This window comes from Aythya fuligula, chromosome 3 (genome assembly GCF_009819795.1).
Source record: "Aythya fuligula isolate bAytFul2 chromosome 3, bAytFul2.pri, whole genome shotgun sequence".
Lineage (NCBI taxonomy): Eukaryota > Metazoa > Chordata > Aves > Anseriformes > Anatidae > Aythya > Aythya fuligula.
Genome location: NC_045561.1, coordinates 97,510,718 through 97,526,119, shown reverse-complemented (window position 1 = coordinate 97,526,119; position 15,402 = coordinate 97,510,718). Strand labels below are relative to the sequence as shown.

The window sequence follows — 15,402 nt, the reverse complement described above, 5'->3', positions numbered from 1 at the left end:
TTTTCCTGTATTTGTGACTAAAACAAGCAAAGCTGAGAGATAGAAGCTGAGAGATCTGGAAAGGAAAGCTGAAAAGAAAACAAGAATTTTGGTCTATGTATGAGAAAAAAATACCCCAATGACTGAAGGAAATGTTCCGGTTATTTGATGCTTCTAATATTCAGGAAAAGAGGACTTAATATACTGATTATGTAAATGAACAGGATACCACGGTAGAAATAGCAAGTTCCATTTTCAGTATCTCCTTTTTGAAGTGTTGTGAAAGACTCTGAAAACTGTCTAACCATTTAGTCAAAAGGGATAACAATAGCATTTAGCCCAAAGTTAACATGCTCTATTTGAAGATCATACTGGTATCACTCATGCGAATGAATAATTGTGCTGTGCTGAAGTTTTCCATTATGCTCTGAAGTGACTCATGGGAAACTGGATACTGCATACATAAAGATGAAATAGATTAAACTGCAATAAAATAAAAACAGTGACAGCAATGTGTACTTTTGTTTCCCGATCCTTTAATGGCAGACATTATTGTGGCAGCTGGTAGTCCTGATACCTTAAGATGATGGGTGAGCAGACAGAAAGGCATGTAAACAGATAGGTACTATAAAAATGTAGTGTTTCAGTGAGGAAGGAAATCTGCCATAGCACAAATTATTTGGTGGACAACCACGGTACGATATCAGTGGTGCTTTATTTTCTCTTGGCTCTATTCTCCATCTATTCTCCTATGCAATCTCCTAGCCATTTATGGAAGAGAGTGTCTCATAAATCGCGTTTATGGAGAAATCACATTTACAGAGAAAGCAGCATTGTTCCACTCAAATGTATCAGATGTTATTAAAGTTCACAGCACACTTGAAGAATACTGTGCATGTCTAGATTTCAGCCGCTTCACAGTCACACTTCACTTCACTTTTTGCACCTGCAAAACCACTTTATTCAGTAGTTTAAGCTGATATGCCTAAATCTTACCTAAAATGGTTGACCCACAAGTGTTTTCTGGGCTCAAGGTTAAACCAAATTAAAGCAGTGATCTGAGTTAAAAATAACCTTTCCCTGCCCTTCCTTTTTTCAGAGTGAGTGATTGCATCTCTCTGTAGTCATAATGATTTATTCTGACTTAAAGAATATCTGGACTATGGCCCAAAGCAGGTCCATATGTTCTGTTCTGTAGACTCTCTTTTGGAAACAAAAATATTGTCAAAGTTCACAGAAAGGGGGTTAAACTGCAACAAGATCTGACAGCGCTTATCTGCCAGAACCCTTGGCTCAGCAGGAAACATGGAACACCTCTAGGACATGTGGGAAATCTCTGTTAAAAAGAAATATAAAGGTCATACCACTTGTAACCATTTGTGCTAACTACAGCACACGCACAACATAAGAAAGTGAAAACAAAAGAAGTTTGGAAGCTCTGCATTACACCAAGCCTCTGTCCTTTCACAGAATCACAGAATTGTCTAGGTTGGAAGAGACCTCAAGATCATCAAGTCCAACTCTGACCTAACACTAACAAGTCCTCCACTAAACCATATCACTAAGTTCAACATCTAAACGTCTTTTAAAGACCTCCGGGGATGGTGACTCCACCACTTCCCTGGGCAGCCTGTTCCAATGTCTAACAACCCTTTCGGTAAAGAAGTTCTTCCTAATATCCAACCTAAAACACCCCTGGTGCAACTTCATCCCGTTCCCCCTCATCCTGTCACCAGGCACATAGGAGAACAGACCAACCCCCACCTCACTACAGCCTCCTTTAATGTACTTATAGAGAGCAATAAGGTCACCCCTGAGCCTCCTCTTCTCTAGGATGAACAAGCCCAGCTCCCTCAGCCGCTCCTCGTAAGACTTGTTCTCCAGACCCCTCACCAACTTCGTCGCCCTTCTCTGGACTCGCTCGAGCACCTCGATGTCCTTCTTGTAGCGAGGGGCCCAAAACTGAACACAGTACTCAAGGTGCGGCCTCATCAGAGCCAAGTACAGGGGGACGATCACTTCCCTAGATCTGCTGGCCACACTGCTTCTTATGCAAGCCAGGATGCTGTTGGCCTTCTTGGCCACCTGAGCACACTGCTGGCTCATATCCAGCCAACTATCCACCAATACTCCCAGGTCCTTCTCTGCCTGGCAGCTCTCCAACCACTCATCTCCCAGCCTGTAGCTCTGCTTGGGGTTGTTGCACCCCAGGTGCAGGACCCGACACTTGGCCTTGTTGAACTTCATACAGTTGACCTCAGCCCATCAGTCCAGCCTATCCAGATCCTCCTGCAGAGCCTTCCTACCCTCGAGCAGATCGACACATACACCTAACTTAGTATCATCTGCAATATGTCATTTCTCTTTGCCCAGGACAGTGCCAATGCCATGCCCTCCAGTGATGGACAGATTTGTGGGGATTTCTCCTAGCGAAATACTGTTTGGTAGATGCATGGAGAAGCATCTTGATATTGCAGGCTGTAGATAAGTGTTCACATGTGGAGAAGCTGGGGTGCTGCAAAAGTCTTCACAGATTGAGAGTTTAAGTACAGCTTCCTTGCTAGAAAAACGTAATATTTCTATGGTATCCATTGCTGCAAACCACTGCTGCAAGCCTCTTTCTTTTAATTGTTAAAGGTAAACTTCAATTTACCCTTAAATCCTCTTCTGCATTTTAAAGTAGGAATGGCTTAGAAGCAGTTCCTGAGGTATGTTTTGAAAAGAAGAGATGAGAAAAATCACTAGAAAAGTAATCCTCATCTTTTATATGCTTTTTATTTATCTTTGTGTTTTTCCTCAATCTTCTGACTCTAAAAAGCCTCATTACACACTTCATTAGCAGCTTTCTGAGGCCCTGTAGTGTAGTAGCATCTACTCAGAGTCTCTGAGGGGTGAAATTGGAGATTTACTGAGGAGAGTTTGAGGCCTAATTACAAAGCCTTATCAACTAATAATGCAATCAGTGGGCCACTGGCACAGCAATAGTGTTCTCTGCCACAGTCAATAAGATCTGGATTAGATTAGTCCACAGGGTTAAGAGGGAATGCTGATGAAGGGCAACTAGTCATCTGGCTACCTAGGAGGCATCTTTTATGGGGTCAGAAGAAGGTCCCTACCCTTTCTTCCTCTGCAGAATAATAGGAAATTCTCTTAAGCAGTGTAAGACACGTTGTTCTCTTAGAAGTAGCACAGTTGCCTTTCACCAGTGTTTGCTTGAAACCCAGGGAGTAATTGAACCAGATCTCCTGCCTTATTGTAGTGGATACCAGCTTTATGTTGTAGAGCTGAAACCTATTTCCCTGGATTAGGAACAGAAAGGGTCTGAACAAAGTGCTGAGTATTCTCAGGAATAAATCGGGTTTTTGTCAGGAGAATGCAATTATGTGATGGATTATGGTGAAAATACAGTAAGATTCAGGTCAGTCTCACAAGAATAAGTACTCAGACCCAAAAGAAAATATGTTCCTGGTATTTCATTTTGTTTTGTTTTTATAGAAGGGTGCTTATCCATCCCTTCTTTCAACAAATATGTTACTTTTATTTTCATTTGAAAAAAAAACTGATTCAAGAACAGCTTTTTTCATTTGTATAATTTTTAGTAAAAATAAACTATCAAGTGTGTGTGTAGAAACACTTCTCTGCTTTAGTCAAGGATTTGGAAAATAAGGTGCTTTTTGTTAAAAGGCAGAAATTTTATATATTTCCTTTTCTCTCAAATCTACAGCATTTTTGTTTGTTGTTTTGTTTTGTTTCAGAAATGATGTAGTCTCATTAATATCCTAAACATCAGCATGAGAAAGTCACTTATTTGCTTAAGGCCTATTGGCTTCCATGGACTTACATGTGAGTTTAACTTAAGCTCATGCTCAGATGCTTTACTGAATCCTGATAGTCTGTAGTTTGCATTTTTTTTGCCTAATTATGATTTCATGCATGTGTACACATATGTGTACAAAAAGCAAATAAAAAATAAACAAAGTGAAATGGTTTCCTGAAAAAAAAATCCTGAATATTTCATACCATAATGGGATTTAGGAACACACATCCAACATTTAAGTTCTGCTTACATCCTCAGACCCCTTTACTGAACTGCTACATGATGTTTTAAATGCCTTTAGGTTTTCATTGTAGCATCTGCCTGAGTTTTGTTGTTGCTGACCAGTTTGCTGCCTAATCTCTAGGGCAAGCTCAAAATAGGATGCTGGGACAAGACCTGTAGGATTAGGTATATGTGCACATCTGTCACCTCTTACAGACAATAGCTCTGAGTTTAGATTTCCCACAACAGACTTTTATTACATCCACATGTTGCAAGTTTTGGAGTACAGGTTTGATCAAGCCCACATCCTCTGTATCTTTGCAAAGAGGTATAAAACTATAAGGCTTTTTAATTGTACTGAATTATTTCCTCTCATTCTGTTCCGGTTCATATTGTACAAAATCCCTACTTACTGGGTTCTCTCCTTCCAGTGATTAGTGGACATTTCATAAGGAGGGAAACAGCAGTCTCCACCTCTTTCCTACCATATTCTTGTAATAAATCAAATGTTCGATATCTTTCAGACACCTTTTTAAAAAAGGCTATGGGTCAATGATGAAATATATAGGCCTCTTAAAAATTTAATTTGGCCCAAATTCTCATATCTATCACTGATCAAAAAGGAGGCTGTTGTATAGCAGAGATTAGAAAAGAAATTCTGCACTAAATTCTCCAGATTTATGTGTACTTTCAGTTTTTCAAAGAACCAGACTAGCTGTGCTATTCCAAAGGGAGAATCAGACTTAATGTCTATACTTCGAGTTTTCCAATGGACTGCACGCAGGCACATCTGTGCCCTCATGCAGAGCTCTATTGACTTCAGCAGGGATCCACAGAGACGCAGTATGACTCGCAGCTGCTGTACAATGGCACTGCTAGCTAAGCTTAATCATTAGATTCTGGTCGATGAGTTATTTCATGTACCTACAAAGACATAGTTAAGATAGATCCGGATAGAGAAATGAATATCCATTGAAATGCAAATCTCTTGATAAAATAGGTTTTGATAACTTATACTACCTTGCTAATCCTAATGCACCTGCCTTTTCAGTGCCCAAGATGAATTCTTTTTACAAATTTTATCTTTTTGTCCCAGAATGATACTTCTGAATTGAAGGTACTGATTTAAACAGAGGTGATTGTACCTTCTTTAATGTTCCCATTCATTCTTAGATTTTTTGACAAATGCAGGAATAATCAAATATAAAGGTGTGATTCTAGAATATTATGATTCCAGAAATAAATTCGATAGAAAATGGATTTTCTATATATCCAATGCTCTCTTCATAAACCTGATGATAAGCCCTTTCAGAGTCAGAAAGCAACTTTCTTGCTGCAACTTTTACGGGCCTAGGAAGATGTTAATTCATGTTTGGTACTTCCTCAACCCAGGGTTCACTGGTAGCTGAATATCTGGCAGAAAACAGGTATTCTGGGGAGTGATCACTATTTTGAATGTACGTGAGTAGATCAAGTAGTGGTCATGGCAAGTCTGCCACATTTGCTGCATTGATTACATCATGTTCATACTTCTGTAAAAAAGTTATTAGGTTTATTATTTATTTATTTATTTATTTATTTATTATTTTATTTATATTATTGCATTCATTATATATTAATTATTTATTAATTATTTATTGTCATTATTATTTATTTATTGTTTATTTATTAGTTATTAGGTTTATTATTTATTCATTTATTTATTTATTTATTTATTTTTGTGAAAAAAAAATATTAAGTATATGATATCAATCGCTCATTAAAAATGTTATACAGGCAAACAAAACAAAAGAAATAGGGTGACAGAGATCTCTTTCTGACTGGTTTGCCTACACTGTCAAGTACTGCTATCCAGCAATCTGAATTTGTTGGGAGAAGCTAGGGAGTTTGTTTAATTTGCTTGGACTTTGGTATAGATATGAGGTGTAAGACCACATCAGTCACTGGATCAGGAATTTCAGGGTGTCCTAAAAATGAAACCATGTTGTTTTACTATTATACATACCTTTTAACCAAATGACCAAAATATGTGTCTTCTGCAGAACATCCAGTTGTTACGTAAGTCACAGCACAGTACTGTGTGCTGTAATTGCAGTTTACAGTAATGTTAGTCATAGAGTCATGACACAGGCCTCAGGAAACAAGCTGCAAACTGTCCTGGGTGTTCATCAGCATCTGAACTCAGTGATGACAAAGCATAGACTCAGCACTACACAAAGTGACAAAGTGAGTTCTGCAAAGTGCTGTGGTAAAGACCACAGAGGGAATGCCTGAAATCCCCCCAGCACTACATGCTGAAGTTGTTCAGCTGCTGTTCAGCTGCTTCAGACACATGCGGTGTGTATTTGTAGCATTATTGACAAGAATGAAAGTTCCTTGAACAATGGATAATGATATTTGAAGGCAACTTTCTGTAACTTTTGAATGAATAACGTTTTGATTCTGGATCATGGTTATAGCACAATCATAATTTTTGCCATGTATTGAGACATTTATCCTAGAGGATTAATTTGAGTGTATATCTTAGAAGTGAAAACTAATCATTTCTTTTTATCAGAAAAGAGTTCAAAGTATTAATTGAATGGATGTGAAATTGCTTTTACAGCCTAATATGTGTAACATTTCTTTTATTTTGCTACAGTCCTTTGAATAAATTTCCCACCTCTGATAAGTGAAAAATGATTTAACTATCAGGTGATGTCCAAACTCATCCATCAAAATTCAGCAGTTTAGCAGTACCATGGGCTTCTTCCTTTAATAAATTATTTCTGTATAAATTGTTGGTTGTATTTAATGATAGCAATACCTCAGAAGGAACCCGTATCTCCATAATGAAATGTTATGTTGTTGAGCATTGCTTAGCAAAGGAGCCAGTTTAATTAATTTCTAAGCAGTTTATAAAATAATTATTTATTTATAATTTAATTCTCTTGACTTTTTCTTTTCTTAATGTGGCCCATGTTTTAATTTAGAAACCTCAATTACCTCTTTCACAAACTGCTTCTGAACTCAGAATCCAAGTTTTTGCCACCTGATGGCAAGCAGAGGGTCCAGAAGCGACTCATCTAACTATTTTGAAAAATACTGAATTAGGAATACTAGACAGATTTAGTAAAGCACATGCAAAGATTTAGGATGATACAAAGTGGGTGACAATCATCAGCCTGCTCCCTGTAGAAGAAAGGAGGTTTAGTTACATAGAGAAACTAAATATAGATAGGGAGGCTCTACATCACTTTGCCTCATCTATTATATTTGTCTTCATACCTATGGGAACAAAAAAATGCCGCTACAGTTCTTGTTTTCATCACTTAACACCAAATTAGACCCACTATCAGTGAGATATCTTAATCTGCAAATCATTTTGACAGTAATGATTTAATTAACCTATGTTCAGAGGCATGCATCAATCTCATACATTTTCATTTTGGTTTTAGCAGTTATAGCATAGTTTTGTTATAATGTGTCTTGAGGTTACAGGAAGTAAAAATTGTGTCGCCTCCAGGGGGATTTCTTAAGAATTTAAATTAAAAAAAAAAAAAAGAAAAAAAAAAAAAGAAAAAAAAATCATTAAATTAATGTCTTTTTTTTTTTTTTCTTTGAAGAAGAAGAAGAAGAAGAAATAAAAGGCAGCCCATTTTAGAGAAACACATAGGCTAGCTGAAGCACTGAGGAAGTAAAGCTATGTCTGTGTTGACCCTGAAATGACCATGGCAGGGATAACACATGGAAGTGCTTGAGAACAGATCTCCCAAGTGTAAGATCAGGGGGTCTATAATCCCATCTGCTCTTGCAGCTAGAGATGTGGGGGATATTAGGTTGTCTTACATGCCTGATATCAAAGAAGGTGGTCACACATGGAGCTCAACGCTACTTGGTCCTTTAGTCAGCACCATGTTAAAGGGCCTGAGATTCCTCCCTGAGTGCTCCCATGGACTGCTTCCAGCCCAGCCCAAGCTCAGGTTTGTGCCCACTTAGCAACGAAGGCTGATGATTCCTTCCTCAAGCACTGGCCTGTGGTCATGCTTGATGTTTCTTAAATATAAGAAGCAAAGTCATGGTTTGTTACGCTCTTCACACCAGAAATGAAAATTGTTGCTTTCTCACTTGCTGAGTGGTCTTGTCCTTCCAGAGAGGAAACTTCCCCTTTCAGGGGGAACGTGCCCTGGCACACATCACAGCCACTGCTGCACTGGGTAGCTGCCAACTTGGCCTGAAATAACTGTATTGCCAATACTGATAGGCATTTAACTGGTGCAAATCCATTTTTCACAGAAACTGCATTTCTGTTAAAGCTACCTTAAAGGAATAAATTAAAGAAGTGCCTCTTTACCACATGAAATTCCAACAAACTCCAAACTCCTGAAATATTCTTTAATTTGTGCACTCGTGTTTAGGGAGGAACAACACAAGACTCCTAAAATATTTTTTTCAGACTTTCTGAGAACTCTGGTAGACCTCATACGCATCTTTTTTTTTTTTTTTTTTTTAAATTCTGCATTCAAAATAAAGCACAGTTATTTTCCCAAGCTTCCTTTATTTTCCTGGAATGATAAATGATCAAGATATATGACATAAGACATAAAGACTAACATACCCCTGTAGTGAAAGCACAGTGAAGGGGGCTCAGCATTGTGTTATGGTCCCAGTCCTCTAAACTGGGAGATGTAAGAAAAGCATTTCTAAAGCTTTGTGCAGAAGTACCTTATTAATCTTTTTTTTTTCTTATTTTTTTTCTTTTTAACTGAACACAGTATTTTGATCTTTTGCTAAAATATATCAATCCTTTGAAAATAAAAGGTCTCTTGATGCCTAACACCTTGATGAAGAACAGATGACAAGTAACAGATTTTATCTATGAAGAGACATTTTGGCTTACTTTGGTTTATGCTTTAGCTCTGCCTCTTGTTCCTGTTGACCTAGACATTCTCTTTTGGGAAAGTTCAACATTAATAATCACGGTAAAGGTATTTAAAATTTCATAGCATCCAGGTGGCAGAACTGCAAACAGATTCTCTGCTTGTGTTAAGGCGCTTGACTACATGAGATCTATGCTGTTCTATACCGAGAAAGATTTTTGACCCTGGGGAATGGATTTGTGAGTCTCAGCGAATTACTGTCTTTAGTGTCCTAATTGATTCCATCTATAGTTTTACACCCTTTCCTTTTTTCTTCCTCTTTCCTTTGTAGTCAGAGCTACCTTCAAACTGCAAGTGACGTGCCTGGGGGTCACAACCTGGATCCCTCTGCAAACTACAATTCCCCAAAGTTTCGCTCAAGGAATCAGAGCTATATGAGAGCAGTGAGCACACTCAGTCAGGCCAGCTGTGTTAGTCAGGTGGGAAATTCTTGTTACAACTTTTCTTATGGGTTAATCACAGATGCAAGTGTTGTTACAAGTGGATGGGATTTGTTTGTTTGTTTGTTTGTTCATTTTAACTAATATCAAACTGAGGATGTGAATTGTCAAAGTAATTCAGTTCTAAAGAATTTTACCTTTGTTCACAATTTAAAGAAAAATATTGAATGCTAGAAGCACAGGGACACCGTAACAGACAATATTTTTCTTTTTTTTTTTTATTTCCAGAAAAAAAATGTAAGTACTGGTATTTTTATTTTCAGTCTATATTAAATATTTAAACATTAAGAAGGTTCAGATCAAGCACAGGGTAGCAAACTCTACAATAGTTATCCTCTGGAAAGATGTATTCTTATTCAGAAAATGTGGGTTGCAAGCTTAAGATATCTCTGAAATCAATCCCTTCACTCTTCTTGAGTGAAAGAATGAGTCCCATCAACTATTCTGTGTACAGGAACATCTTAAAAGAGCCATTTTTACATCCTGCGGGTTTTATATTTGTTATTTAGTACTAAGTCATGTTGAATCAGGCCTGAAGAACAAACAGCCTTATGAAGTATGTGTATATTCTGTTTAACAGAGGACTTTACACAAAATTTCCAACATTTCTAATGTTCATTTGTCATAACACTTTTTCCCTGTGTTGCTTCATGACATCAGGACCCTCCTCTCTTCTCAGACGTGTACTTTATTTTCCTTTGAGCATTCAGTGGGGCACCTAAGGATATAGTAGCTAATATATGCAATGCTTATGATTTAAAAAAAAAAATCTTCTTAAGCATTTTGTATTCATTTACATTCAATTTGTACTGCGTGGCTATTCAGGCCTGGATTCAGCTCATCTAACTTGAGGCTTTTAACTGAGGCAACAACTAGCACTTCCTCTGTAGTTAATGGAGTGAAAGAGTTTCTTCCAGGACGATGCACACCCTAAGTGAGCTGAGAGCCCTCTGGAAGTGCTTGTCGGTCTTCACTGACTGTAGAGCATTTGTCAGGCATACTACTTGCCTGACAAATGCCCCTCAGTCAAGTTCCTTTATTTTTGTGGGACAAATCTAACTATAATCTTGTATAGCACACATCAGAATTAGAAACAGACAGTCATTTTCCAAAGCTTTTATTATTTTTCATAAGCTTCCTTGTGAAATCTGTCCCCAGCATTTTCGTGCCTTGGTTTTCATTACGCTGGCTTGCTTATTTTCCATTTTCATTACTGTGTTTTTGAGAACATTTGTAAAGAAATAGATCCTGCATACAAAGCATTCAAAGCAAGTGCTGTTGGCTGTCAAAGATAATGCTATAATATAGAACTAATCTAACACCTTCTGCCTTTTTGACCATCTCTATGCATGGAAATGTTCACTGAGCTATCCTTAATGACCAACTGGTTTCAGCAGTGGTTCAAATTCTTCATTCCAATGCACATTACCTGCAAAGATGTCCACAATAGAGTTCATTTGCAGTTAGATTGCTCAATTGGCCAGATTAATTAAGTCCTGCTGGATATAATTCCTTACTTTCAGTCTTCAATAATCCACATAATTTCATTTCAACCACATACTTTCTACCTCACTTTCCAGTTGTTTCCAGATCAGTAATAACTGCATTTGGTAGATACTATATGAAGTAAATGTATTAAAATAATACATTCTGAACCTTTGCTGTCTCCTGTTATTTTTCTATGATACCATCACCTTCCTGTCCCATCTACATAATACTGGTTTGTATGATTTTTGATATTTTTAATGTCTTTTTTTCATGAGATGCTTTTTTTTTCACTCTTTACCAAAGATCCAGTCAAGAAAGATGCTGGATTCCATAGTTTATATTTCTAATTTAAGTTCTAAAACTTTTATTTTTCTACTGTCAGTGACCTTAGTTTGAAAGAAGTGGTTAGGACTTACTGTATTTATGGACTACATTACCATAAATTTCCTGATCAATGATATATGCAAACTATTTCTGAGTAAGATTTCTTTTTAAATATTTTTGAGATTGCATTAATCTATTTAACTTTATTAGAAGCAAATTTTATAAAGAGTAATGTAATTCCTTTCTGAGAAGATTTAGTAGCCAAAGTGTCTTACATGAAATTAAAATATCAGTTATTCATTATCATCAGAAGTTCTGTATGAAATTTCCATTTACTTAATCAAAATCCTAAAACATTTGAAACATTTGCACTAACTCTATTTACATAATGAATAATGTGCTAGGAACAGTAATAATGAAAAATGCACTTAGCACCCATATAGGAAAAGTAAAATCAATTGGATGCGCTGTTTAGTGGCACTACTAATTTCACTTGGTATTTACACTGATCCTGATTTCTGGCACTCTCTTTTTAAAGAATTTTTATCAGGAGCAGTTATCAGGAGGTCATGTATTTGTCTGTCCAGTGTTTAAATGCTTCCTATCTGGTTTTGGATAAAGATAATTTTGAATTATGTTTATTACAGATAGTCAGGACTGACCTGTTAAAAATGGTCTAGGTAGAATTTAGGCACTCATTTCACAACTGCAATTCAGTTTCCTGCAAAGACATTCCCTAATCCAAGCCAGCCTGTCTAAACACTCTTAATCACAAAAGCTTCTTCAAAATGTACAGTTTTGTCTCACGCCCAACCTGCAGGGTCAGCAGGTAGACATTGGCTTCTGTCCAAGCCCTGAGAGGAGCTGGAGAGTGGTGCTGAAACCTCCCAAAGGGACAACCTGGTAGGTGGTGTCACAGCACATCTAGTGTGCTCTGACAGGCAGCAAACATGGTGGTGGAAGTGTCAGACTTAAAATAATGCTGCTGAAGGAAAGGCAGAAGTAGTGGCGGAACCTCATTTTTTACACAGTAGTAGAATGGCTCACAGTTAACCAAGAAATAAAGGTTTAGTGTAGGACACTTCTCATCTGAAGGTGGTCCAAGTGTTACTTTCTCATCTGGCCACTTTTCACACTATTTCAAAGAATAGTTATTCTTTCACTTGCTTCACTGAGCACAACTTTAGATGCAATACCTCTCAAACCTTTCAGAAGCATCACCTCCTTTGAACTCTCAGGGCCAAGTATGAGATACTTCCCTGAGCTCTTTTGTAATGAGATGAAGAAAACAAACAGCTGCACAGGTTGAATGTCCACACAAGTCCTAACCTTGTTGATTAGTGAGGAGCCCAAGCAATCCACCCTCACCTTTTGGGGACTAATATTAGTGTAAATAATTTATGTTCTCTGGTGCAGGCAGAACATGTATTTCTGCACATAGTGACCTCAGATTGGTTGGCTACCACTAAATCATGTATTTATAATCTTCTGAATAGGCCAAAAATATTAATTGTACAATTAATTATATGGCATGTGTAATGTACTTACTATATACATAAAAACAGCTGATGTAAGTTTAAAAAAAAAATGTGAATGTGATCAGAAGGGATTACTAAATTTTAACTATTTGCTAAAACAGTTCTTCATCAATGTACAGGTGTCCATTTGAGATGTTGAGGCCGTGATGATCACAAAAAAAAGCAAGTCAAAAATCAAATGCATTGTTGTTGTTTATTCAGATGAGTGAAGCAGAGGTTAATGGGCAATTTGAATCGGTGTGTGAATCAGTGTTTAGTGAAGTTGAAGCTCAGGCAATGGATGCCCTTGACCTCCCTGGATGTTTCCGAACAAGAAGCCACAGTTACTTGCGTGCCATTCAGGCAGGCTATTCCCAAGATGATGAATGTATACCTGCGATGGCATCTTCCAACATCACCTCAACAATCAGGTCAACCACAGGTAAGCAAATCTACACTGATCCTTCCACTGTTCTGCATGTGACAATGTGTAGTCTTGTTTTGTAAAAGGATGTTTGACACTGGAAACAATTTCCTGTGCAGTGATAATATCTGATAAAAGCATTCTTAGGTTTTTAATACTAAGAATACGTTGTGGCTACAGCTCCTTCTGAGGAGAATACGGTATACATAATATAATAGAGATGGATTTCAGCATAGCCATAATTTGACCTCTCTTTCCTCTGCATTCAGGTTTTCAATCACAAATAGTATAATTTAGGTATTGATATCTATCAACAAATCTAAGTGGGATCAATTGCAAGGACTTTAATTTAGGTTCTTAAAGTACCAAAAGAAAATGAAAGTATATTGTAAATATTTGGTCTGAACACTTTAAGGCAATTAACTTAACAAGAAATTAATTGCTTACTTTAGAAAAGGCATAACCAGTTGTATCAATATACTGAATCATGAACACTGGCAATCTTCATGCTTTTGCTATTAAGTATATAGTGAAGTTAAAGGACATAGTGAGGGTGAAGGACAAGTAGAGAGCTTGAGGGTAAGAATGGTGGGCTGGTATGGGAGACACAGTGGTCTGTGTCTACTACAGGTCTCCAGATCAGGAGGAGGAAGTCAATGAGACCTTCTATGAGTAGCTGCTAGTAGACTCATGACAACAAGTGCTGGTCCTCATGGGGGATTTCAATTACCCAGACATCTGCTGGGTAAGCAACTCAGCCAGACACGAGCAGTCCAAATGCTTCCTACAATGCGTTGAGGACAATTTTCTGACGCAGGTGGTGGAGGAGCCAATGAGGCGGGTGGTTCTCCTGGACCTCGTTCTTACCAACAGGGATGGCTTTGTTAGGGATGTGAAGGTTGGGGGCAGCTTGGGATGCAGCGACCATGAGATGGAACTAGGCAAAGGAAGTAAGGCTAAAAGCAGGATTGCTACCCTGGACTTTCGAAGAGCCAACTTCGACCTCTTCCAGGACCTGCTTGGGAGTATCTCACGGGATAGGCTGCTAGAAGGCAAGGGTGCTTGTGAGAGCTGGGCTACGTTTAAGCAGCACTTCTTCCATGCTCAGGATCAGTGCATCCCGAAGAATACGAAATCAGGGAAGGGGGACAGGAAACCCGCGTGGATGAGCAAGGAGCTCATCAATAAGATCAAAAGGAAGAGAAAGGTCTATGAAATGTGGAAAAAGGGCCTGTCCTCTTGGGAGAATTATAGATGTGTTGTCAGGGCATGCAGGGATGCGACGAGGAAGGCTAAAGCCCACTTAGAGATGAGGCTTGCAAAAGAGATAAAGGATAATAAGAAGGTTTTTTTCAAGTACATAAACAGCAAGAGGAAGACTAGGGATAATGTGGGTCCCTTGCTGAATGAGGGGGGTGTTCTGGTCACGGGAGACACTGAGAAGGCAGAGATACTGAATGCTTTCTTTGCTTCAGTCTTTGCTTCAAGAACACTCCCCCGGGACTCCTTGCCCCTGGCAACAGGACAAAGGGTCTGGGAAATGGAGGGCTCCCCCCTGGTGGATTTGGGAGTGGTTTGAGAGCATCTGAGTGGGCTCAATGCACACAAATCCATGGGTCCCAATGGGATGCATCCACGTGTGCTAAGGGAGGTGGCAGATATGATTGCCGAACCTCTCTCTTTGAAAGGTCTTGGAGAACAGGTGAGGTGCCTGAAGACTGGAGGATAGCCAATGTCACTCCGGTCTTTAAGAAGGGCAGGAAGGAGGATCTGGGAAACTACAGGCCAGTCAGTCTCATCTCTGTCCCTGGAAAGGTATTGGAGCAGCTTGTTCTGGATGCTATCTCCAAGCAATTGGAAGAGAAGAAGGTGTGGGATAGATGAGAGGACATCAAGGCGGGTTGAGAACTGGCTGACTGGCTCAGCTCAGAGGGTGGTGATCGAAGAAGCAGAGTCTGGCTGGAGGCCTGTGACTAGCGGTGTTCCCCAGGGGTCAGTGCTGGGTCTGGTCTTGTTCAACATCTTCATTGACAACCTTGATGAGGGAATAGTGTCTGCCCTCAGCAAGTACACCAATGACACAAAGCTGGGAGGAGTGACTGACATGCCAGAAGGCTGTGCTGCCATTCAGCGAGACCTGGACCAGTTAGAGAGATGGACGGGAAGAAACCAAATGAGATTTAATAAGAGCAAGTGTAGAGTCCTGCACCTGGGAAGGAACAACCCGAAGTATCAGTACAGGCTGGGGGATGACCTGCTGGAGAGGAGCTCT

General features: G+C 38.8%; 1 protein-coding gene across 7 annotated transcripts in view; it reads left to right on the top strand.

The window, feature by feature from the left end:
• DLGAP2 (DLG associated protein 2) overlaps positions 1–15,402 on the top strand; it is a 474,554-nt gene that overhangs the window by 399,812 nt on the left and 59,340 nt on the right. For all 7 annotated transcript variants that reach the window (XM_032184999.1, XM_032184995.1, XM_032184994.1 and 4 more), the window contains 2 exons: positions 9,209–9,356; positions 12,929–13,148. In XM_032184999.1, coding sequence (XP_032040890.1) covers positions 9,209–9,356; positions 12,929–13,148 — 368 coding nt within the window. The remainder of the gene's footprint in view (positions 1–9,208; positions 9,357–12,928; positions 13,149–15,402) is intronic.